At 40.9% G+C, this 25,325-nt stretch overlaps 1 protein-coding gene across 2 annotated transcripts; it reads left to right on the top strand.

Moving 5' to 3' along the window:
- Window positions 1-1,253: 1,253 nt before the first annotated feature.
- LOC145485823 (uncharacterized) lies at window positions 1,254-24,946 on the top strand. Of its 2 annotated transcripts, none has more exons than XM_081464462.1 (19): window positions 1,254-2,403; window positions 4,263-4,435; window positions 4,934-5,011; window positions 5,712-5,870; window positions 6,482-6,616; window positions 7,176-7,742; window positions 8,101-8,307; window positions 9,383-9,546; window positions 9,860-12,900; window positions 13,425-13,540; window positions 14,151-15,124; window positions 15,879-16,506; window positions 17,101-17,166; window positions 17,726-17,837; window positions 18,243-18,369; window positions 19,368-19,447; window positions 19,977-20,074; window positions 23,230-23,324; window positions 23,684-24,946. In XM_081464462.1, exons 1-19 carry the CDS (start codon window positions 1,797-1,799, stop codon window positions 23,796-23,798), a joined length of 7,542 nt encoding a protein of 2,513 aa, XP_081320588.1. In that variant the 5' UTR covers window positions 1,254-1,796; the 3' UTR covers window positions 23,799-24,946. The 2 variants fall into 2 exon arrangements, with proteins under 2 accessions (XP_081320588.1, XP_081320587.1); XM_081464461.1 differs by having other exon boundaries at window positions 13,422-13,540.
- Window positions 24,947-25,325: the final 379 nt, after the last annotated feature.

The following is a 25,325-nucleotide window of genomic DNA, read 5'->3' as shown; positions in this document are numbered from 1 at the left end:
ATAGCCTTAGCTACAATGCAAGAGACGTACAAAGTTGTCGGACCCGACAGCAGCGTAATTTGGCGGGATGTGGTACTCGAGCTGTGTTTCACTGATGACTCCCAGCAGTGTTTGCCTATTAGATTGCCCGGGGGGGGGGGTGCTTCCCATCTACTGCTTCTTTTGCCGGAAATCGAACAGAAAAAAAGGCGTTTTAAAGGTTGCTCGAAATGTCTAATTACGGTTGCCACAATGTATCACAAGGTTTCCATATAGTAGGGATGAAATTCTTGATAACAAAGGGATCAATTGACCGCAAACTTTCCATTCAATGATTCAAAGATCAAGAAACCGGAAAAGCTCAGAACAAGTTATGCGATCTGTCTGGGCATGAGTTTCCTTTAGCCCCTTCACTCAGCATGATACTGGAACAGATTTGTCGCGTAGAACTGCAAATTAACAAGTTATGATATTATTCGTTTACATGAGCAGTGTCATCATCTAAGCACGAGAACATGGAACACAAAACGAAGACACGCGCCAAGGGCAGACCTCAATACACGCATACAGATAGATCGATTTCGCGCAAGAATGCGCTAATACACCCAAAGAAAAGAAAGCGCATTATATAATTTCTTGAATTAGCGTCCCACCTTGCATGCTTTAGGGCATATGGAAATCATTACAGGCAGTTTTTTTTTTTACATTTTGAAAGTAGAGGTCCCCACGAAACACGGATCAAGTTTTGTTTTGGCTTAACTCGGCTAAAGAAAAGAGTGCTTTGTTCTTTTTATATCAAAGTAGGTAGAGGAATTATTTGTCTTAAAATAAATTGGGTTGTAAACTCACTCAGGCTTAAAGTATTTCCGAGTCGAACCTTCAAAGTCTTCAAACCGCTGAAGTTCCGCTTTTGCTGATAGGTCAAAAGTTACGCCCATATGACCAAACCTGCTAAACCTCATGCCTCAGAGTCTGAGGCATGAGATTTGGAACCGTCAGCTTTATGGACGTTTTATCTTACATTGGTTCGAGTCTCTATGTTTTTGCTTGGTGTAAGCTCAGGATTTTTAAATGATTCTTTTTAAAAAACTATTTATATATAGCACGCCAAAGATCGAAGTTTTCGATCCACAGACGTGAGATTTGCCATTGACTAGCCTGCAGAATAGGTCATGAAAACAAAGCGCGAAACGCGATACATGAGGGTGAAGCCCGACCACAAGCCCCGCGCTCGAGCTCGTGTATCGTGTTTCGAGCTCTGTCCCGCTAATCAGCCTATTTTGCAGGCTAGTTACTGACTTACATGTATTCAAATACAAGGATTCGTTTGAAGTCAGTTAGTAAACCAAACCACTTTTTCTGACCGCACTGAAACCCGCAACTGATCACAGCGCTATTTATACACAGTACTAAAATAAAAAAAAACTAACCAACTAACAATAAAGCGTATAACTGAACGGGAAACAAAGAAAATAAAGAGCTCGGTGAGGTTCAGTCTCTCGTAACCAGAGAACAAAATAAGCGCTCCAGGGTGGAATAAAAGTTGACTGTTAGTAGACTGGTGACTAGACTACCAATAGAATGTTACTAAACGCTGATTGGTGAATTTTTGTCACATGATCGTAGCGCGCAATTTTCAGTCGATCACATAATCAACATGGCGGCTCCGTGAACGCGAAGTGGGTGAACGATGAAATGTAGTATTCTTTGCCAGAATGTAGAATAAAAGCCAGGAAGACAAGTCTGTACATTCGTTGTGTAAGTCTGTGTAGAACGAACTGGTTTTTTTTTGGCGAAGCTTTGGTTAGTGATGCAAAATGAAGAAATCAAAAGTGAATCAAGCGACGCTGTTTCAAACCAGTTGGGGTCATTCAGCTCAATCTTCCACGTCCAGAAATCCGAATTCGAACAGGAATGAACCGAATACCAGTCAAGCTCATAAGGGGGCTTGCAGCTTGTTTGACCCAAACGAAATGGTAGAGTTGGAAGATGACGACGACGACGATGAATTGCTGGCTGCTGCAGAAGGAATCATTCCTTTCGACGAGGCCAAGTTCCGAGCTAAATACAATGGCGGTGGACAAAGGAAGGCAACTAATATTACATGCAATCCGGATGATGCTGAAGTTATTCCTGGTTTCGATCTCGAAGCTGGAAATGTTTGGATCTACCCAACGAATTATCCTATAAGGAATTATCAGTATAATATTGTAGAACAAGCCCTATTCAAGAATACTTTAGTGACTTTACCAACGGGTTTGGGAAAGACTTTTATTGCGGCTGTCATCATGTACAATTTCTATCGGTGGTACCCGCAGGGAAAGGTGATATTTATGGCGCCCACAAAACCACTGGTTGCACAACAAATTGAAGCTTGTTACAATATTATGGGGATTCCACAGTCTGACACTGCTGAAATGACAGGTAGGCATAAGTTTTCTCAGTTATTTTATTTATTACAAATTTATGGCTTATTATATGTCCTCTTATATAACTGAGAAAATTACGTAGTTGTGATTGGCTGATAGCAGGCCAATTTATCATTAGTTTTTTATTTAATTTTAGACAAAATAATGCCATTCATTATTATAATACCTGCCAGCACAAGAATCTGCACCTTTCTGCTCTGAAAACAAACTGGGCAAAGCAAAAAATCACATACCAAGCAGCTCTCGATTTTAACCTTTTAAGTCTTGAAATACAGGAAACTGAATCTATTTTACTTTTTAAAAAGAAACTTGAACGCATGCCTTAATTTTATCATATTTTATTTATATTGTATCTTTTACATTTGAGTAGCATTGTTTTGTATAGCTTTTACGTTTTTATTATATTTTTCACAGGGCTGTTCTGAAAACCACTTTATGTGAGACTGCCCCCTGTATAATTATTATTATTATTATTATTATTATTATTATTATTATTGCCTTGCAAATTTATGTACAAACTTTTGTAATTTTATCATTCATGTGATAAATGAGTAATTGTTTGAAAGATTAAAAAATTAAGGATGTACACTAATACTTGTGATTGTTGAAAATTCTTTCAAATTGCACTCGCCCAAAGGCTCGTGCAATTTTGAGAGGCTTTTCAAATATCACTTGTGGCGTAAATCCTTAATTTACACTCACATTCATATGATTACCAATACTAATCAATAAAAGGTGAGAAAAGAAAGAAAATGAAACCACAGGGATTGTAAATAAAACCAAAAGGATTGTAAATAAAGCCATAAGGGTGACACGTGAAAAAGGTAGAACCCATACAAGACAGACCACCTATATGAAATGTAAAACCTTCTGAGTCTTTTCATCACCAAAGTCACAATGTCCTGGAAAAACTCTGACACTGGTCTATAACACGCTCACATTCAGCGACATTTGAACCTCTACCTTTGAAGGTAGTGAATTCTACAACTTAATAATTAGTCATTCTAGTGTGGTTTTAACCTGCACACTAAACCTGCCAACATTTTAAGAGTCAAATGTGTGAGGTATTTATCTTGGTAGTGCCAGGATTTTTGAATACAACCTGAACGAGTCCAAAAATGTCTGAAGATTTGTGCAACTGTAGTTTGGGGGCAATTTAACCTATTGGAGGTGAGACACTTTGCATTAGACCTCAAATTAGTGGAACTGCTCCCAGACTAATTGATGTAACCGGTGGTTTGTGGTAATGTATGGTGTGAAGGTCTTGTTGGATTGGATGCTTTATTATCAGAGACCACCAGGAACTAAATTTGGTTGACCTGCACACAGCAGGCACCAATTTACGCTGGAGGTGCATAATCCATATCATGAGGATGCCTCAAGAAATATTATGTACTGCACCAAGAAAAACTGTCTGCTTTAATACATCTTCAATGACAAACTACGAGATGAACTTGGGGAAGATGAATAAGCTGTTTGTGCATAATTGAAAAGAGAGTCCTCACATATAATTATTGCAATCATTAATATATGAAATCAATAAAAAATACATCAAGGGGCCAGTCACCCAAAATACCTGAAAAGCTAAATTCAGGTGTTTCATTAGCTTTTACAGCAGAAGGGAAACTGTTTTTCACAGGTGGCCAAAACCTTTTGAGCCGAACTTTTTTTATAAGAAAATCGTAAGAAAATCTTTCCTCTGGATGGTCAAACCAGTCAGGCAAAATCATTCTCACAGATGGTCAATTTGCCCAGGGCCTGTCCGTTAATGGAACACCTTACCCCTGTAAACTAGTTCGCTGTTTGCTAAATTTTAACCATTACCATGTTCTTTTTTGCCATTACCCTTGCCAGGAAACATGGCTCCTAATAAACGACAATCCATGTGGCAGAGCCGGCGAGTTTTCTTTCTCACTCCTCAAGTTCTACAGAATGATTTGAACCGTGGATCATGTAAGGCAGAAGAAGTTGTTCTTCTTGTGGCTGATGAAGCTCACAAAGCGCTTGGAAATCATGCCTACTGTCAGGTAAGACATGTCATGTTTACCTCCTCAGTATTTACTTTTGGGGACAGTACATTTAATCATATACAGTAGCATGTTATGGCCAAAAACCAAAGGCCCAAAATGTTCTTTGACTATACATACTGTAATTTTATGATAGTATGAAGAGGATTCAATCCTCTCTCCCCATAATTTCCAAGTTTACAGAATCAGCAATGAAACTTAGCTGTTATGTTGGTGTGTGCAGTTCCCTTTGTGGCTAACAACAAGACATGGTGATTTTAAGATGTAGGTATAAAGCAATCATTTCCAAGTGGGCAGTACCTTTGATTTCTTGAGTTTTCCAAAACACCAACACCAAAAAAAGGGGAAAAATCAAAATAAAAGTTGCATTAGCAACTTGGATATTGAGCTTGGTGGATCTGCAATGGTCTCATTTAGTCATCAGTGTAGTCAATATTCTTAATATTCCTATTAATATTTCTTCTTTCTTTGATAACACCTATATATTGTTCCATACAGGTTGTTCGTGAAATCTCTGGTTACACCAGGAATTTTAGAGTACTTGCCCTCAGTGCAACACCTGGAGATAATCCTGAGGTGAATAATCACATTCAATATTATTCTTTTGATAGTTTAAACATTTAAATTTTTAGCTGCTACAGCTACCTGTGAGCACAATTTTCTTAGAATGGATTATCTGGCTTTGTAATGAAATAAGATTGAGTTTAGACCTCAACTGGCAATATAAATGAATGGCAATGTTCAGTTTGGGGGAGTAATCATTTAGCATTTCATCTGTGGAAAGTGTCATTACTCCCACTAACAGCAACACTAATTAATATACTCCTTAGCTCCTCCAAAAAAGGATTGGAACAGATTGTAACCTTTCGTGAACTCATTAATAAATATTTAGGTAACTAGATAAATCTTTGGGATCATGTGTACTAAAGGCATCTGCGGTTGAGTGTTGATCGACACCCTTTATTGACCTGTGATTGACACACTCAATCAATATCTTGATCAACACTTGATCGACATCCCAAACAATACTCGATCAACATTCAAACAACAGTTGGTTGATAGTCGGCCAATTGTCGATCGACTCATATATATACATCGATCGAAAATAAGTCGTCTCTCGACCAACTGTCAACCAACACGTCGGTCGAATGTCAATGGAGTGTCAACCTACTAGGTGTTGATGGAGAATCGATCAAGTGTTGATTGAGGGTATTGCCAGGTTAACAACTTGTAGTATTATTTGATAATATTTGTTTGTTGTTTTCATTTTTTGTAGGCTGTCCAGCAAGTCATCACCAATCTTTTGATTTCACACATGGAGCTTCGTTCTGAAGAGTCAATAGATATCAAGCCCTATACTCACAGCCGATTGGTGGAAAAGGTGGTGGTCTCACTTGGAGAGGATATTGCTAAAGTTAAGAATTCATTTCTAAAGGTACAAGAACATTTTTATCTCAATCTAAAAATGTTCATTCTCTTCACTGATTGAGATTTGTTTTAAAGTGATTTCAGCTTTAACTCTGATGTTTAAAACTAGCCAACAGTGCATTTTACACAGCATTCCAGCATGATTATGAAGACAAAATGAAATTGAAACCCATAAAATGAATTCACCAAGAATTCATACGCTTCCAACTTTCAGAAAAAAAATAGAACTGCTACAGAAATATAAAACGTTTGCTGTGTTTCTATCAAGTAATCACAAGTGGATGTTTGGGAGAAATAGGAATGCCAACACACTATTGATCAAATACTGTAAACTAGGCTCTCCAGCCCCCTGAAAATAAGCTCCCTGAATCCGAGACACAGAAAACTCTCAGATAATACTTTCCAAGTCTTCTTAGCAAAATCGTGTCCAAATATATACCCAACCAGTTCTCAGTGTGTTCAGGGACTTTTCTACTAAAACCTTTTTCCAAAATTAATGACAACCCAACCATTTCATAACCACATAATTCCTTCTGATGACAAGGCCTATTCCTTCTCAAAACAAGGCTCTGAGCAAAATAATAACAATAACTAATCAATGTTTGCTTTTTTTTACAGATCTTAGAAACTATTGTAGGCCGGTTGTTTTGCCAGCGAGTTCTGTGGAACACTGATCCTCAGCGAGTCAGTAAATTTATGTTGTTGACAGCACGAGATCAATACAGGAAACGAATGAATGAACAAGGAGGATTTGTAAGAAAAATGTTCATCCTTTTGTAGCGGAACTGAATTCTCTTGAGTCTGTAGACAGTTATATGACTTCCTTTAAATCGTGTTTTAGTTTCCTATATATAAATAACGTGTTCCTAACTTTTTGATACCAGTAGATATGGTAAGCAAGAGATTGAAAAGACACTGAACAGTATCAATGCTAAAAAGAAAAAAGAAAAGCAATAGCCAACCGAGAAAAGCAAAGCAATTCTATTTATGCACGGCGCGTATCTAAAGCTAGAAGCTTGTGGATAAGAAATGTATAAGACATGTAAAGAAGCTGGATGCTGACCAGTTGGCTATTAACCAAGTGTGGAGGAGTTGAATTTGGGATCACTTAACACAAATTGAGTTATTGTACTTTGGCATCCTGATTGGCAGAGCCAGTTTTGAGATTTTAATGCAACAAACTGTAAACTTTAAACAGATCATGTTGGGTTGAATAAAACTTTTCCTTTTATTTTTCAGAATTCCTGATTTTCATTTCAGTCATTTTCTTCACACCAAATTTTTATTACCTTTTTTATTTTTTTTATTCCAGGATCGTAATCGTCAGGGGCTGATTGAGGGGGACTTTGCCATGTGCATCAGCCTGTACCATGCATATGAGCTCCTACTACAACATGGCATCCTATCATTCTACAACTTCATCAAGGCGATCATTGATGGAACGAAAGGGATGGCGCGGGCTAAGGCCGAAATCACCAAGAACCACGAATTTACACAACTCATGGATGAATTACGAGAAGAAATTGAACCCCCGATGGAAAGCAGTGCGAATGAAAGCCTGTTGTTCTCACAGTTTTCGCCGAGAAGGCGTGCTCTTATGAATGTACCGAAGCCCAGCACTACATTCAAAAGTCATCCCAAGCTATTGAAACTGAAAGAGATTGTTCTTGAGCATTTTGAAAAGTTCCAAGACAAGAGCGGTGAGGAGAAAAAGGGTGTGGCCACGCGTGTGATGATATTCTCTCAGTACAGGGACAGTGTGAACGAGATAGCGGCCATGTTATCTCACCACAAGCCTGTAGTGCGTGTGATGAGTTTTATTGGACAGCAATCAACTGGAAAAAGTACAAGAGGACTGACACAGAAAGAACAGCTTCAGGTAATGCTACGCTTCGGATAAGTATCAGTGTTTGTTGATTTGGTCGATGAACATTTGCCAATAGACTCTTCTCCAGCTGTTTTATTGTTCTGAGGATTAGGGTAGCTTATTGGAACACACGTCTATCTCAAGTTAACAGCTTCAGTTTAGGCTTAGTTTGGTGTTGTTACTGTTGTTGTTGTTTTTGTTTTTCCAGTAGCACAATAAAAAAAGAGAAAAATAAGCAAACCCAACCAGTCTGATATGGTTTTACCCAGTGGAACGTGTTCAAGCAGTAATGCCTAGTGTTACCAAACAACAGGAGACAAATTTCCTGAAATTTCGCTGTGACGTAATCCACATTTCGTGTCATCTCCAGGTTGTCCAGCGGTTTCGTCAAGGAGGATATAATACGCTCGTGGCCACGTGTGTCGGCGAGGAGGGCCTGGACATTGGCGAGGTTGACCTCATTGTATGTTTTGATGCGCATGCGTCACCAATCCGTCTGGTACAGAGAATGGGGCGAACTGGAAGAAAGAGAGATGGACGAATAGTTATTCTTGTTACTGAAGGCAAAGAAGAACAGGTACATAGGACTGTGGGATACATGTAGTTGGGTCTAAGTTCTTCCTAATGATAGCATGGGTAGCTTGCGTTCCAGCAGTAATCATGACGGAGCGAGTTGGAGCGGTCTCCAAGAGCGAGACGAGAACGCGAGGACGGCATGCGCGTCGCATTGCTGCAACTCGCGCCCTTTTGTTACTCGAGTGTCTGCAGCGAAGAATATCATAATGATTTTCAAAGATTCCTCTCTTGATCACAGTTCAAGAATTTTGGTAGTTTATGCCGTACATCCTCTCTGACTTCCTTTTCTCGTTATCTAGCTAGCTTTGATGGAAACTGGAGCCTCCCATTTTCATGTTTTCTGTTTTGTTTTAGGGTAACCTTTTAAAAAAAAAAATCTTTCCATACCAGTGGGGCGATTATCTATAAAATGTTTATTAGATAATCGGCGGTGTGGTATTCGCAGCTAATGGCTCGCTGAGTGAGGTGCACACAGGATTCTGTAATGCAACTAAAGGTGAAAACTGCGTGGATGAGTACATTACTTGCGAAAAAATTCCGGACGTTTTATTTCGGACGATTTAATTTCAGACACTTCTTATCTCATGTCGGACAAATTTCGGGCAACAATTTCGGACACCGCTGAAACAAAGCTATAGTAAATTTACGCCCACAAAACATGAATTAGACTGAAACAACATCTGCGAAAATGATAGTTTTACTGAAGTCCTGAGGTTCCACGAATACACCGACGAGAAAGTAACACAAATTCTGTTAAGCCGTTACGTATGTCAAGCAGTGTCTCAACTAGACTTCGCTCCATAAAGCTCGGCATAAAGGAAACTAAGAGCTTTGGATCTACTTCAAAGTTTTATTCTGTACTGTAAATAAATCGAAGGTTTACAAATTTCAGACGGTTTTATTTTGGGTCGGACACTTCTTTCACCGAAATTAAAATGGTCCGAAATGTTTTGCAAGTAATGTTGTCCGCTCTCCCAAGTGCGGCTGCTGGTTTACACTCGGTTCAGAACGTGACCTTTTAAACTAGGCCTAATTTAAATTATCTCCTATTAATTTAAATATTGTGTCCTTGTAAGGTTTACATGAAAAGTCAGAGGAGCAAAAAGTCAATTCACAAAGCCGTGACGCAGGCAGCCAAGTCATTTGATCTGTACACGGACAATCACCGCATGGTTCCGTGGCAGATCACTCCTGCTGTGCTCAAAATGGAGATGACAGTTGGAAAATTTGTTGGTCAAAGGTGTGTTGCAGTCATTGGATCGGCCAGTTAGCCAGTGAGTCAGCTGGTGACCAGTTTGTCGGTCCGTCCGTCCGTAAGTACGTACGTCAGACAGGCAGGCAGACTTACAGACACACACAGTAAGTCAGTCAGTCAGACACAGTCATTCAGCATTCAGATACAGACCCACCGACAGACAGAGAGACAAAGAGACAGACAAACCGACACAGACAGACAGACAGTCAGTCAGACAGTCAGTCTTCCAGACAGTTATTTTTAGTTTGATGATGACATACTATCGTGAATTGAGCACAGCATATTATTTCTCTTACAGCAAAGGCAAGAAAGAGAAAAGGCCTTCAGACGGAGCAAACATCAAAAACTTCACTACGAAGTCATCAACAGCCACATCCAAGAAGAGTGACGGCTTTTTGACCTACGAAGAATTGGTTTACTGGCAAGAGCATTTCAAGCTCCCGGAACACGAAGCAGGCTTGTCGCCACAGCTCTCTGTCAAAAAGAAATCAAGGCGCTCGTTATCAGAAGCTAAGAGACCTGTCACGCAGGCCTCTCTGTCGGAATGGCTCCCTTGGCAGACCACACCACATGCTGTTAAAGCTGTCACGCACTCTCGTCGCACGGAACATTTAGTTGAACTGTTAGAGTTCACGGAGCTTCAGGGTGGGCGAGGAGATGACGATGAAAGTTATGATCTAGAAATGATGTCGTTTTTGAACGAAGTTGACATCTTAAAGCCCGGGCAAAAAGAGGAAGATGCAGAGGAGATCCTTGTGGTTGAAACTGATCCGGATGTTGCTTGCGAGGCAGACGAAGGCGCAAGTAAAATTACAAAGAAGGGAAAGAAGACTCGAAAGAAATTTCAAAAGGAAGATGAGACTGACGCGGAAAATGATGGACAAAGCTCGAGGAAAGAAGGGAATGGTGAAAATGGCAACACTGCAAAGAAGAGTAAGGGATTTAAAAAGCGCTCCCCGGAGAACAAAGCACGCTGGAAAGCGTTTCTTAATCAGTTTGACAACCAGGAAGATGAAGATTTCGAAAGTGATGGTGCGAATGCTGCCGTTGTGCCCGATGAAGACAAGGTTGTTGATGATTGTTTACAAAGAGCGGATGACGAAGCACTTGACGATGATTTGCCAGACATAGGGGATCCTTGGAAACCAGATGATAAGCCCGCAGGAGTTGATAACAACCATACAAGACTGAACGATAACAACAAAGCAGCAGCGACACACAAAGAAATAACGCGCACTCAAGAATGCGATGGTGATGATCTTTCTGATGCCGCCTCTGACGAAATGACAAATCTTTTTCCTGCCGGAACTCCTTACTCTCAGGGTTCTGTTCCAGGTTTTCAGCTACAAAATGAGCGATTTCCATTACTGATGGCCTCAGTGCCGACGCCGCCCTCACTAGACGCTTTGGACAAGATGAGTTTATCGTCTGCAGACGTAGAACCTGAGGAGTTTAACATGGACTTTGAAGAGATTCAGCGAAAATATTTTGGAGAAAAACCGTTTGAAAAAGACGTGATGGATAAATCAGAACCAGTTTCAACGAGTTTGTCGGCGAAGGTTTGTTTTGAAAGTGACTTAGAACCATTTCTCATGGGAGACTTTCTTCAAGACGAGGAGACAAATACTGACGCTGAAGCAAGTGAAGACGAAATGCTAAAAATGATTCGTAATGAGAAGAAAGGTCGGGTTACTTCGACTTCAGATTGTTCTTCAGAAACTGCAACCAAAACCCGTATTGACAAACCTATCCGTGGAGAAATGCGATATCGAAATTCTGAAAACCAGAATTCTAAATCTAAATATGATTTACGTGGAGAACAAGGCTCGCAAGAAATCGCGAAGGGGTTCAACAATCGTGGCGGCACGAAGGATCGTGACACGCGTGGAATCTCGAATGATATTGTGGCTGACGTAGGTTGTGAGAGTCCAATAAAAGGAGAGGATGCTACTATTGGAGAAGCCTTCTTCATGGACGTGACTGACGATGATGTCGTTTTCACGAACATAACGCTGCCCGAAGATGATAACGTTGGTGTGAATGACACCAAAAGCGACCAACGCAAAGACACTGGTCAGAAAGACCTGCTGCTGGAAAGTGAATGGGTGAGCAATAAATCAGCGAATGTAACAGAATCGGACGTAAATGTGTCTGAAACCAGGTTAGGAACGTCAAAACATGTTGACAAGAGCAATGTCGCTGTCGCCGGACAATGTGTAGCTTCAGGTGACGTGGATCTTAGAAAGTCTATTAGCAAACTGAGTGCTTTTCAACGCAGTTCCACAAACAATCAAGATTCTCACTCTGAAGAGGAGAAAATTGGTGTCCTGAAAAAGGAAGAAGAAACGTTGCCGATGGAACCAAGATCAACTTTACATGTCCGTACGAGAGGCGAGCACTCTAACTCAAATGCTATTTACAGTGAGGTAGATGTAGGTATGCTGGATGCTAGCAGGAGTTCAGGGGCAGCTCCACCTTTAGCAACGAACTTGTCAAACAAAGTACTGTCTAGCAGGTTAGGTATGAAACCAAGTAATCACACGGGCGCTTTTCGGGACGGGTTACCCTGTCGGGACAGCGAAGGGGAACGACCCGAGAGAAAATCGCATTTGACTGGATTAACAAGTAGAGAGAGGGTCGCAAGTGGAAATGACGATGTTGGTGACAATATTGGGAACAATGTCAGTGGCAATACAAGTATCAAAACTAGAGATGAGGAGGGTGACGGTGGTGACATCACTGGTAACAATGTTAGTGACAATGCTTGTAGGACACCACTTCCAAAGAAGCTTAAGCTGAGCTTAAAAAGAACCTCTCCTAAAGACAAAGGAATGCCAGCAACGAAAAGGCAGGAGAAACATTTTCCCGTTAACGAATTGAAATCAATAGACTTTGGTGCATCAAGATCGCTAAACATGAACCCAAAGGAGGAGAATTTCTGCTCTGCGAACTTAAACGAGCCTGAGGCGAAATCTTCATCATTGGCCATGAAACATAAGGACTCGGAAATGTCAGTGAAACACTCTCTTGCAATGGGTACGGCTCTCGGAGGCCCATCACTGGACTGTGAAGACCTTTCAGCAAATTCTACAAATTTACGAACTGAAAACGGTAATGTGGTGGCGGTAATGGACAGCGATGATGACGATGAAGAAGACATCCGTCCTGTCGGGAAGGCGAGTTCTCGTAGGAGGCAAGCTTTCTCCAGCCCGTGTTCTCAAGGCTTCAAAATACCGGCCAATCCTGGAAAACAAGGTGATAACCAGCGAAATGGTTTGTCGTCTCGTCATCTTCAACTGGGCTCCGAGAGCGACGAGGAGTTCGAAACTGATAAATCGGGTGAGTTTTCACTGCGTGGCCTGATTAACTTTTGTAAACAGCCGTATCCTTTCAATTGCCCAGTTCTTCTCCCACGCGAAAGACGCATGAAATTGGAACCGAATAATTCCATACTGATGACGTAGATCTGCCAAGCTATGGGTAATTAACTTTTGTAAACAGCCGTATCCTTTCACGTGCCCAGTTCTTCTCCCGCGCGGAAGACGTATGAATTGGAACCGAATAATTCCATACTGATGACGTAGTCTGCAGAGCTATGTGTAATGTTCTGTTTGGTTATTACTCGGCTTCGAATTTTCGCTCGCAAGTTGCAACAACCAATCAGAGGAGCGGATCTCTTCGAAGCTTCGTCATCAATTTGGAATTTTTAGGGTCCAGTCTTAGACGTTTCTGGAGTACAAAATGTAGCGGAAAAATTTAGCGCAGGAGAGAAATGTATATCGGACTAATTTGTGTTAAGAGCAATTTTGCTAAATGTGTTTGTCATTTATACTCTCTTTAAATCTGATCTTTCTTTATAGCAGGTCGAAGCCGACCTGAGGCGAACTCTGTCCAAGTTCAAGCCAGGGCTCAGAAGAGAAATTCTCTTGAAATTACTACAAAACAAGGTACACGGAAGTCGCTGGACTCTTTCAGGAAGGTCAGTACGTCCTCACATTAATTTCTGTTTTTCCTCTGCGAAAGTTGCTCTCGTCGAGGTCAAACTCATTTGAACATACCACGCGAAGAGAAGTGTTGTAAATGGTTATTACTAGTGAGTGAGTCAGTTCATGTAAGTACATGTAAGTTCTCCAAATCAACTTTCGTCTTGTATGCTTTGCGGCTGAGTTGACTTTTTTCCTTTTTTTTCTTTCAAAACACATTTATTAGTCGACATTTATTGATCTAGTTGGTCCAGCGATCTTTTCCTTACTCGAAAAATGTGACTCTAAGTTGAAAAATTTAGGCCGTGTCCGTTTCGAGAGTAGAAATTTCTTTCATATTTGAAAAATGTACTTTGGCCCTCAACACATACAGGGTGATGAACTGATGATTTGGTTTATCATCAAACTTTTTATTAGAGCGGTTTTCAATTGAGTGTTGTAAAACCAAAACCAAACCAGTTTCTTAGCAATTATGAGACATGTACTCATCCAATCTCAAACCGTAGTAAAACCAAAACCAAAACCAGTATAATTGACTGGTTACTTTCGACACTCGATAGAAAACTGCTCTCTTACTTTGCTAATGTCGGATAATAATTTTTACAGAAAAACGGCAAAAGATTCCGCAATAATCATTTCCTGGATGACGAAGCAGAATTATCCGGCAGTGATATCAATGACTTCTCGTCGGATGAAACAGACGGCGAAGACGAGGACGAAATGGACAGCTTTATAGACGATGCCACACAGCTGACACAAAGAACTCCTTCAGCTACAAAACCGCGACCCGCCAGCTCGCCTATGGACATGATGGCGGTTTATAGACAATCTCTAATGAGTCCTCTCTGTGGCGCGTTGAATTTTAGAACGCCTGCGTTTCATAAGCAAAGAAATAAGTACAAAATGGTTTACAAGTACAGAGCTGATGAAGAAGAGAGCCAGTCCGCTTCTGAAGCTGAAGAAACCTACGAAACAGTGAGCGTTCTTGAAAACGAGGGCGAAGCAGTGAACGAAAACGAGGCAGAAAGTGAGCATGAAAATGAGGCCGTTAGGCGTGGAGGTGAGAGCGCTCAAGCTAACGCTCACGCACGCGCAGACGTACCATTCGAGGAAAGTCAAATTGGGCGCCCTGTTAAACGTATGAAGAGGAAGCGAATTTTAGACGATAGCTGTGACGAAGACGTGTCGCCCAAATTAAACAAACAGCGAAATTTGTCAGAAACTTGCGACAAGGAAAATATTTTCGAGAATAACGCGTTGGCTGTCCCAGAAAGTAGTAAGGCGCAAATGAGTGTGGTTCGGCAACGGAAGAGTGGTGCATTTGGGAACTTTTCAATGAGACCCACGGCAGTAGGACATCCTTTTCAACGTGACTTTGTCAAGTCATCCGAAGCTTTAGCCAATAAAAAGAGCTTGCGTGACAACACTTCGACCTTGAGGCGGTCAGAGGCCAGCAAAGGGAACATGCGCAGATCGGGAGCTTTCGTTGATGAATGGAACAATGACATCAGTGACAGTGAGTTGTTGGTCGCTCTTGAAGACAAAGTTGAACAGGCTTCCATTAATAGAACATCTGTGAAGTAAGTGAAACGTTTGGACAATAAAACAGTAATACCTAAAGGACGTTTTTACCGATTTCACGCTTCTCCGATTTTTCGATTCAAACAAAAAATAAGCGCAAAAAATAAGTTCGATAAATACGTGAGGTTTCAGAAGAATGATCGATCCATTGCAAAGTCGTGAAAATATGGGACCCTAAATTTGCTAATTTGTACAAAGCAAAATGTATGCTAGGGTACACCGCTTACTAAATTCAGTATGATAAATTGACCTATGGAGGCGGTTTTTTGATGAAATGAAAAATACGAAAAATTTTTTGACATATGCGGGACATATTTCATACCTTAGATCCTCCCGGTATTAAACCGTTACCAACTGAGATATCAAGCCAACTGGGAGCTGGTCACTTTATGAGTTCGTAATATAGCCGTAGATGATGAAGAATACAAATGAATATATGAAAGATCATATATTTAAGAAAATTAAAGACATGATTGATCTTCGCAGTTATGCAGATAACTGCGAAGATCAGATAACTTAAGCAGTTGTGAAATTAAAGCCCGAAAAAACATTCAGGCCTGAACGGGATTCGGGTCCATGACCTCTGCTATACCGGTGCAGCGCTCTACCAACTGAGCCATCAAGCCAACTGGGAGCTGGTCACAAAGTCTGCAAAGATATGATCTTTCATATATTCATATTTAAAAGATTTACAGTAAGTGTAATTATGATCACTTTCAATCTTAAGCCATTTTGTTTGGATTTTACCCTTAGGAGCTCGAAGCCACAATCAAACGACAAATTTCACGATCAGGACTTCAAAGAAAATCCCGACGCCATGGATATGACAGATAACGACGTCTCCATGGAAATCAGCACACTTCCAAATTTCTCCCTTGGCTTCGACTTTTTGTGGGAAGTAACCTCTACGAACAGCGAGAGCGAGGAAGGCAGGAACTCTGCGAAAGACAACGCGGTAACATTTTTTAAACAAAGGAATGAAAACTGTACTGGGTCTATTAACAGATATAATGGCGCAGAGGTTCCAAATTTCACCAAGATAACCCAGCATTCCAGACAAAACTCGGAGATATCTTGCCCGGAGTTCAGGGGTCAACTTACGGTGAACAAGGTCAACATTGAGCAGATGTCGTGTTCAGCCTTGGAATCAACAAAAGCTGTACCACGGAAAGTCACAAACTCAAACATCTTTGGTGGAAGTTCGGTTGTTTCTGATCAGAGACAGGTTTTTAACAAGTCTCTGACGGCGCAGAATAAAAGTTCCTCACACAACGGTGGTCAGCTTTCTGCTGCCAATCCGCATGCAAAGTTGCAAGTTGTTATGCCATCATGTCGTCCCAATAATGTCGGTACCAGGCCCACGATTAGTCCGCTACTCACGGTAAGAATTAAATCATTGAAAGAACCGGGATAACAGAGGCCGATTTTTGCAAATTCACTCAATCTCGTTCCCAGAGTCTTCGTTCCCCTTGACCAGCGGTCGGAAAACGAGAGCTCTGGGAGCAACCATTTCAGGCGTGCGCCATAGATGCAGACTGCGCAGTGAAACTGGATGAGCAGAATTCGGTTATTTCAAAATGGTTGCTCTCGTTTTCCAACCGCTGGTCAAGGGGAACGAAGAGTCTGGGAACGAGATTGAAATCCACTCAAAAATAGCGAAGATCATTACGAAAGTTGTCACGTTAACTTGTCGCTAAGCAATGTGACATAACCTATGACGTCAAGGTGATGTAATAACAGTAGACTGCTCGTTTTCTTTGACACATAGTGGCAAGTTCACATCCCCTTCCAGTGAGTTTAACGTTGTATGTCGCATCACGGTGTTGAGAAAGAAATATGAAAACCAGACATCGTGACAGTCCCAGCGAACTTATATATCGTTCAGTAGCTTTTCTTTAGATGACTGAAAGATTTTGTTAAAATAATAGCCACTAACCCTATTGAAATTTGTTGTTAATTTTCTCTTTCAATTTAGTCCTCTCAGAAAGACAAGGGAAAGACCGTCATTTTGGTTGACACTCGGGAGATCTCCAGTTCTCAGGTATCAGTTCTTTCTCCAAATAAATAGGCCTTTTTTCTTTTGAATAACCTGTCACGTGACCTTGTCAATCGTAAAATTGTCTGTGAAACGGATGCGAAAATTCGGAAGAGGGTGATTGTCAATTTTTAGACCACTAACGTCTACAAATTCCTGTGGCATTTTGAAAGTTTTAAAACTGAAAAAGGTCTGTATGAAAATACCTTGCACTTTAACTAATAGGCCATATTCGTATTCTCGATATTGGGGGGACTGGAACTAGCTTGTAATGAAGGCCCATGCGAGGGAATATCATTAATAAGAGATTAATGTCATTTGCCTCAGTCGAGCTAGTTCCTATCCAATACTGACAATATGAATATGTTCTATTTCATCACGCTATTTCTATTGCTGTCATCCATTTTGTTCTACAACCATAACAGGTTCTAAAAAGAGTCTTTTAGTTCTTTTGAACAAAAGGAACGTTAAATGCGGTTTTTCCCTCAGTCGCGGTCGGCATTTGTCACGAGTTGTCTGAATGCTTTTTCCCAGTCACTGACTATCCCTTCCCCTTCCCCCACAGGTGGTATCGTTATTGCGCCTAAAACACAACATCAGGGCGGAAGTGTGTCAGCTGACCAGCTGTGACTACATTGTCAGTAACAGAATGGCTGTCAAGAGAAAAACAGCTTCCGGTAAGTCAGGTTTTAGTAAAATTCATCCGGAATTTTCGTGTACTGTTACAGAATCTGGGCGTTATTTTTGTTAATTATCTCGACTGTGCTGGTCCATTAAGAAAATATTCCCAAGTTGTAGAATGGTAGACTTAAATCCCAGGTCGGATTGGAATTTGGAGATGTTGGTTTTTGTGAAGGGAGGAAAACCGGAGAACCCGATGAAAAACCCTCGGAGCAAGGCGAGAACCAACAACAAACTCAACCCACATATGGCACCGGGCCGGAATCGAACCCGGGCCACATTGGTGGGAGGCGAGCGCTCTCACCACTGCACCATTCTTGCTCCCCTTGGTTCTGTTATTGTAAGGACAAATAAGATCTTTATCTCACTTGCTGATTGAAATAAATGACGTTTTTCTTTAGATGTTGCGAACGGAGCCAACAGTCAGAAGCTTGTGGAGTACATGCGCCGGATGTGTGATCTGTACGACAGGCCGTGCTTGATTATTGAAAAAGATCGCGTCAAGCCTGGCGAAACAGAAAAACACTTGTAAGTATCAGTTTATTAAACACGAAAGACCGTTTTTTTTTTACCACATTTCAGAAAAAAGACTGACGTTATGATGAGAATACGACGCACATGGAGTAGTTCTGACGAACTTCGAAGAGTTTGGAAATGTGGTCAAACACGGTCTTTCGTGTTTGATATATTACTTCTCAACTGAAACTAAAACTAAAGAGTAAACAATAAGATCTATGCTAATTAAGATGAGATATCCAAACATCGTCACGGTTATGATTTATCTTCTCAAAACTTGACCAAGTATTAATGGTGTTGTGTACTTTACTGACCGACCCATCTGATTCTCCCTGCCCTCCATGAGCGCAAACGCTCATCGGTGGAATTGTTCATTTGCTAAAATTTGATAGCCCGCGGCTTATGTTATAGACGTGTAGATGATCGAGAGACTGGCAAGGGTCACGGTAGTGAATTCTTGAAAGGGACGCTTTTCTCTCGTAGTGCCTGGCTGCATTTGCAGTAATCCTAATAGCTAGTGGCGAAGCCGCCATTTGTAAGATTCCGTTTACCTCTGTTTCAAAGCGACTCCTCCTGAACAGTCTTTCGTGTGAAAATGAGTTTTACTAGCAAGTGTATTGCGTATGAATTGCAAGGTTGTGTAGTCGGAAATAGCCTATTGTTATTGCGACCTAACAAAAACGTTTAGGGGGACGGGGAAACCCACCAAGAACTAGCATCCCATCCACTTCATGCCATTCATGTTATTGGACAAGTTACGTATAAAAGCTAGTGTCATATTATACAGTGCGTGTTTCCTTTCATCGTATTTAACTGTAATTGCCACGAATGTATAAAAGGTGAAGTCTGCGTTTCAGCCAAGTGGCGCATCAGGCTGGAGCTTATCCCGGTTTCTTTAGCATGAAGCAACTAGGAGTATTTCTACTTCCCCCTGGACGGCCGGATGCTAGTCCATCGCAGGGTTACCCCCAGATTAATATCTTGTTGATTTTCGTTGTGTCTAATTTCAGCATTAAAAGCAAAGCCTATATCCTCACCCTGACAAGCATCGCACAGACTCATGTCAAGATCATATTCAGCGAGTCCCAAGGTATTTCTGATATATACGTATAACAGTGTCGAATTTATGAGGGACACACATAACAGACCAAATTATCATCTTTGTTCGTTATCCTTTCAGTCAAGGTGACCAAAAGAGTTATCAGAGAATGACTCTCGAGATATGAACCACTGGTAACTCGAATCTGAACTCAAACCAAAATTGATTCCGCCTGGATTTGCTTCCTACATTAGCTTACATTGTAAATTTACTGTATTTTTTCCTCGGTAACTCGAACATTTGATAACTTAACCTTTCAGCTAACATTCAGGCTAATTCTTTATTTATTTAACCTCGATAACTCGAACCTCATATGTCAAAGATTAATGGTTTAAAAGTTCTTCAGAGTCATAAACAGAAAGATTTGCTGCGATCATGGCGATAACTAAAACTTCCCATAACTTGAAACTCTCTCGATTTCTCCTAACCTTCGAGTTATCAGTCAGCTGCATTGCATTATTCTATTCTTTCATGGACAAACTGTAATAGTTCAATTTTGTAATCTTTGTTATAATCTTAGAGGAGACGGCTCGCCTTCTGACGGATCTCGCGGACATTGAAACTAAAAAGGGAACTGCCATCACTGCATGTGTTGCTCTCAGCAAAGAGAGAGAACAGGTAAAGCTTGTTTGTCCTTCGTCGAGAATCTCGAAAGATCAGTACTGCTGGTCGTCAATCAAAAAAGTTAGTCTGATTGGCGGAGAAGTAAGAAATAATCACGTTACGATGAATTCCACTTGTGAAGTGGATAACAAATAGAGAGACGTCAGCAAGTTGATCGAGAGACGTTCGTAACAGTAGCCGATACATTAGGGACCGTTCATTTTTTATAAGGTAGGGGGGGCTGGTGGGATTTGGGGGGGGGGGCCATGCGAAAAAAAATGGCTTTCGAGGGGGGGCATCCGAAAAAAATAAGGGGAAAAGGGGGGTCACGTGAAATATTTTAGTAAAACTTTAAAATGGCATAATGTTTGAATATCAAAAAAATTGCTATAGAATAAACATAGAAGGCAGGATACAAATTTATTACAAACTTTCCTTCTGCTTTAAAAAAACGTTTGGCGACAAAAAGCATTTGTAGCTACTGAAAAGAAGTATTTAACAGTGTTATTTTCGAATGCAACTTTCGCTGGCACTCATCTTCATCTCCGCTGTCGTCGAGTTCTTCGTCGCCGCTTGTGCTGCTATGGGAGTCTCTTTCACCAATGCTGCAAGAAGCAGCAATGCTTTCCGTCAGAGTGAACTCTTCAGGGTACATGAAGGTGTAAACATAATCTCTGACTTCCTGCTCAAGGTTGGTGGTGATTCTGCTTCTTGCAGCATTGGTGAAATAATTCCCTTCCAAGAGCTGTGCGATGTATGGCCCATCTCTTCTAAATATCGACGTGGCAGCATCCTCAACTTTAAGACACTCTTCCGGGACGGCCGTTCTAGGAGGGTACACAAGGCATTGTGGAAGATCATTTCCTAGCGGGTTTCCAACACAGATTCCATAAACTCGTTGGACGTTGTTTTCAGTCCGCTTCCTCTTTCTTTCATTTGACTTTCTGCGGTTTTCTTTTTTCCTTCTCCTTTTGTTGATGTGCTGTTTGAGTATACCTTTGAATATGCTGTTATAATTGCTCTTCTTATTTTCTAGTGCTTCCATGTCCTGCGTGACCTTCGTCAACTTAGCTTCTGTACATTTGATCTGTTTTACATTAAAACTGTGGGCAAATTCTTCGCCCTGCTTTAAAGCAAACCCATTGGACTGAAAGAGTGTGGAATCGTGTTCCTTTACATCTTTCAGTATGACATTCAACGTTTCCACCATTGCTCTGTGCTCTTTGATGGAGAAGTTCAGTTTTCTTCCATCACTGGGCTTCAACTGGTACCCTTGTATGGAAAACTCACTCGCCCTTTCTGAACAGCCATCCGCACTTAGAAAGATTGCTTCTTTTGCTTGTAAGATGTCAAACTGCCTGGATCGTTCAGCTGTAAACCTTTTCTTAAACGAGTCGTCGCTTTCGCCATTGTTGCGCATTTTGGAATGAGCCTCTTTCATGATGCTCATGTAGTAATGCGCTCTTTCCCTGATTGGATTAACAATATAAAGAAGAAAGAACATGGAAATGGCAGGCTGATTTTATCTGACCCTGAGAGCGTTGCTCTATTTGCAGATAAGTATATTGTCAAATCGAAGTTTGTGGTGGATTATCTTCAGCATCTTGAAGTGCTGGAATTTAAAAGGAAAAAGAGAGCAGAAGAAAAGGCAAAGTTAAGTAGGGAGGAGGATTATCCTTGGACTGAGTTGTGCAAAGATCTAACCAAGCTTAAAAAGCTACGTGTTCCAGAACTAAACAAGTACTCAAACCACCACGGGCTGAAGCAGCATTTGAAAAGCAGCAAGAGTGAGAAAGTAAAGGCAATTGTAAGACATTCATGCTTGCAGCAGAAGAGTCCTCTCAGAGCTGGCCAACCAACACTGAGAAATGCCAGGACATTGACACAAAATGACAACAGGGCAAGTGATGACAGCAGTGAAACGGATGAAAGTGACAATGATGAGTATGACAGTGACGCCATTGACTCTGGGGGAGAAGATGACTCAAGTGACGTCATTATTGCATTCATCAATTCAGATGAGGAAGATGCCAATGAGAGGCCAAATGCCACACGCTCAGGGCGAGCCATAACTAGGAGATCCGAAATTGACTTCTCTTTCTTTTGATTTGTTTTTTAAACAACAGCTCTCTGTCGTATAGAGATTGTAAATATTGTCTTCATAGTGAGCACAATAACGTGGAGTAGAGGGATAATAGAGAAATATTAAAAAAGTTCAAATCTAAATATTGTTTGTTCAATTTTTTTTTGGGAGGGGGGGTCATCCCAAAAAATGACCGCTATAAGGGGGGGCCATGTGAAAAAATTGGTAAGCTGAGGGGGGGTCATGCGATTTTTAAATGGTGCTTCCCAAATCCCACCAGCCCCCCCTCCCTCATAAAAAATGAACGGTCCCTTAAGGCGTTTAAGGCCCGGGTCAAACGCCGTACTTCACATGAGCCGAACCCAATTCAAGCAATTAGGTTCATGTGAAGTTCGGCGTTTGACCCAATTAAGTTCGACTGATTTTATTTGGAGCGGCTGAGGCGTTCTTCACGCCTGGCCAGCCGTGAATAACGCCTGAAGACCGACTTTGGGTCAAACGGCGATCTTCACATGAGTCGAACCAAACGCATAATCAAAGGTCATTTTGACCTTACCTTGAAAAACCACTGAACTGAGACCGCTTGTGTTATTTGTTTGGTGTAGCAGATCGGTTCGACTGAATTAAGTTCGACGTTTGACTCAAACAGGCGTTCTTTTAACTATTTGAGTAGACCCAAACTGTCATTGGGTTCGGCTCATGTGAAATACGGTGTTTGACCCGGGCCTAAGAAAACCACAATCACAACGGCAACGTCGCTAAACAAAACATTTAATGAGCAAAACAATGGCTATGTACATGCATTGTAATTCTTGGTACATTCCTTTGCCGTCCTCTGCAAAACAACAACGTGAAAGGACCAAATTCTGCGTTGTCTGGAGAAAGTGAACTATGACGGATAATTTTTAAATTTTGAATTTTACGCTCTGTTCCATGCCATATTTAGTTTCGAGACAGTTTTGACCAACAGAAACAAACTAAATGGCTTTTGAGTATCGCGAGATTCGTAGGTAAAAGTCATTTTAATATACGTTGTCCTTGGTCCTGTAATAATTCCTGTAAAATCGTCTGATCATGTTTTGCTTAGGTATTCCGTGTTGTACAAAGTATTCCACGAGTGAGTTTCGTCACTGCTCTCAATCTGTGTTCGTCCTTCAATACGCTCCAGGAAATTATTAACAGGTAATGATTTTGTTGAAGATTATATTTTCCACAACAAAGCGAAACCAACAATAATGTTGGCTTTGTAGAGCAGAACTGGACAAATGAGAGGAACCATTAGGAAGTGACGATGAAATAAAGGCAAAAGCTCGCAAGGATGGAAATGGATTACAAAATGGGCAAACAGGAAAACGCGAGACTCGCTTTCATCACTGACCCAACATCACTTGTAACTTATCTTGCTAGTATTGTTCTTGACAGATAGTTTTATGGAGTATGGCTTTGCGGTGTAGAGATACAGAGTGGTGTTCACTAAACTAAACTAATTGATGCAATAAAGGTTTTTTTTTTCTTACTTGGTCATCTTTTTTTATTTACAGCACTGCGACTGAACTTGAGAGAAGAACCCCCGGTCTTTCAAATCCGCGTGCAGCCGAGATCCACAAATATCTTCGACACAAGTTTAATTCCGACATGTTAGCTGTAAAGAAATAAAATGCCTTTTTCAAGTTTCGTGATTGAACTGTACTGTGTAGCAGCGTATCTCGTTCACCAACAGCTTGCGTTATTGAAAATACGGTTCTAATCAATTGTGTCATATGAAGAAAGTTACAGTTTAGGAAATATAGTAAAATATTTTAATTCATGGGAAAACGAATGAAAAACGAGGGGTATAACATGCAAGAATACTCCTAATTTAATTGGAATTTTAAAATTAAAAAACCGGGTCAATATGGTAAAATAAATGTTTGTGAAAACCTTGTTTTTTGACTCCTCGTTTGCGTGCGTTTATTTGCAAAGATTCTGTCATAAGGGACAGACCATTATGTTTTTTAGGGACGGCGGGGGAGGTGTTGGGCAATTTTCTGGGGCGTGAGAATTTTTTCACTCCTTTAGGTTGTGCACGATTTTTTTGGTGGGCAATAGCTTGTGCAATATTAAAAAAAAACATCAGACACAACCTGGATAGTAGAAAGCTCGATTTTTTTTCCCCCATGGCTCCCCTTGCACGATTTGTCTTAAGCAGTTTTTGCTGTGCAGGTTGATGACTCTACGAATGCGCTATCACGTCAACCTCGCCCCCAGGGCCTTCACCTAGACGATTTTCAAACTCCCCCCAACACTCCCGCCCGCGATCCTGCCGCAACACGCCCGTCATTTTGAAAAGTGGAGAAAGCCCTGGGGACGTGGTTGCCAACGTGACATTTGTTACTTTTGAGAGGAGACTGGGGCCTAACAAGTAATTCAAGATAGCGATAGTGATCCGGGTGATGGCGGGAAAACTATAGCAGTTTACTCTTTTTATAGTTTTATTTAAACCACTGCTTGTTTTGTAATGAAGCCAGTCATAGAGAATGATTTCTTCGTTATCCTGGTGAACATTTTGTTCTCGTATCGCAATGTACTTGGCCAGGCAATATGGCGGTGAGTTAGTGTCTTTATAGATCATCTTGCTTTGGTGAAACTTTGCACGAGAGCTTTGGATGTGTGATACTGATATCCTAGTCCTTAACTCTCGATCTTAATAAACTTAAAAACATGCATCTTTTCTTTTGAATGTATAAACAAAGATATTCAAGTAAAGAAGGAGACGGGACTTCGTTTACGACGCGATATTCGGTGAGTGTGTGGTTGGGGGTTGAGATAGCGGATGACAAAACCCGCAAAACCTTCCAGTACAGCTAGAGTTGTCTTTTAAAATCACAAGACGAAAGTGTAAGCTTATGTTAAGAGTCTTATATTTAGAATCAGTGAATCCTTTGGTAAAAACAGCTCTCTATTTTTTGGAAATTACAAACAGACAGCTTTTAAGCTTAACTAAGCTTAGTTTTAGGTAAAAAAGAACAGATCCACAGACCAAACATAGCTATAAATCAAACTGTGTTGTTTTTAAGATATTGATGCAATGACTTTTTTCCCTGTAGATAGTGGTGGAGCATTTAGAAGCCAATGAAACTGTAGACTGGTGTTACCCAACTGACTGTACTCTAAACAACAACAGGCAAGTTTAATCTCCTTGTG

Source organism: Orbicella franksi, chromosome 4 (genome assembly GCF_964199315.1).
Source record: "Orbicella franksi chromosome 4, jaOrbFran1.1, whole genome shotgun sequence".
NCBI lineage: Eukaryota > Metazoa > Cnidaria > Anthozoa > Scleractinia > Merulinidae > Orbicella > Orbicella franksi.
Note: the sequence above shows the minus strand (reverse complement) of the source record. Positions and strands in the feature narration are given on the sequence as shown.

Bases quoted from the DNA above. Each gene is read 5' to 3' on its own strand.
- LOC145485823 (XM_081464461.1), top strand. From the start codon at position 1,797: ATGAAGAAATCAAAAGTGAATCAAGCGACGCTGTTTCAAACCAGTTGG. The intron at 13,541-14,150 runs GTCAGTACGTCC...TAATTTTTACAG, and splicing joins CGCTGGACTCTTTCAGGAAG to AAAAACGGCAAAAGATTCCG. The intron at 23,325-23,683 runs GTAATGATTTTG...TTTTATTTACAG, and splicing joins CTCCAGGAAATTATTAACAG to CACTGCGACTGAACTTGAGA.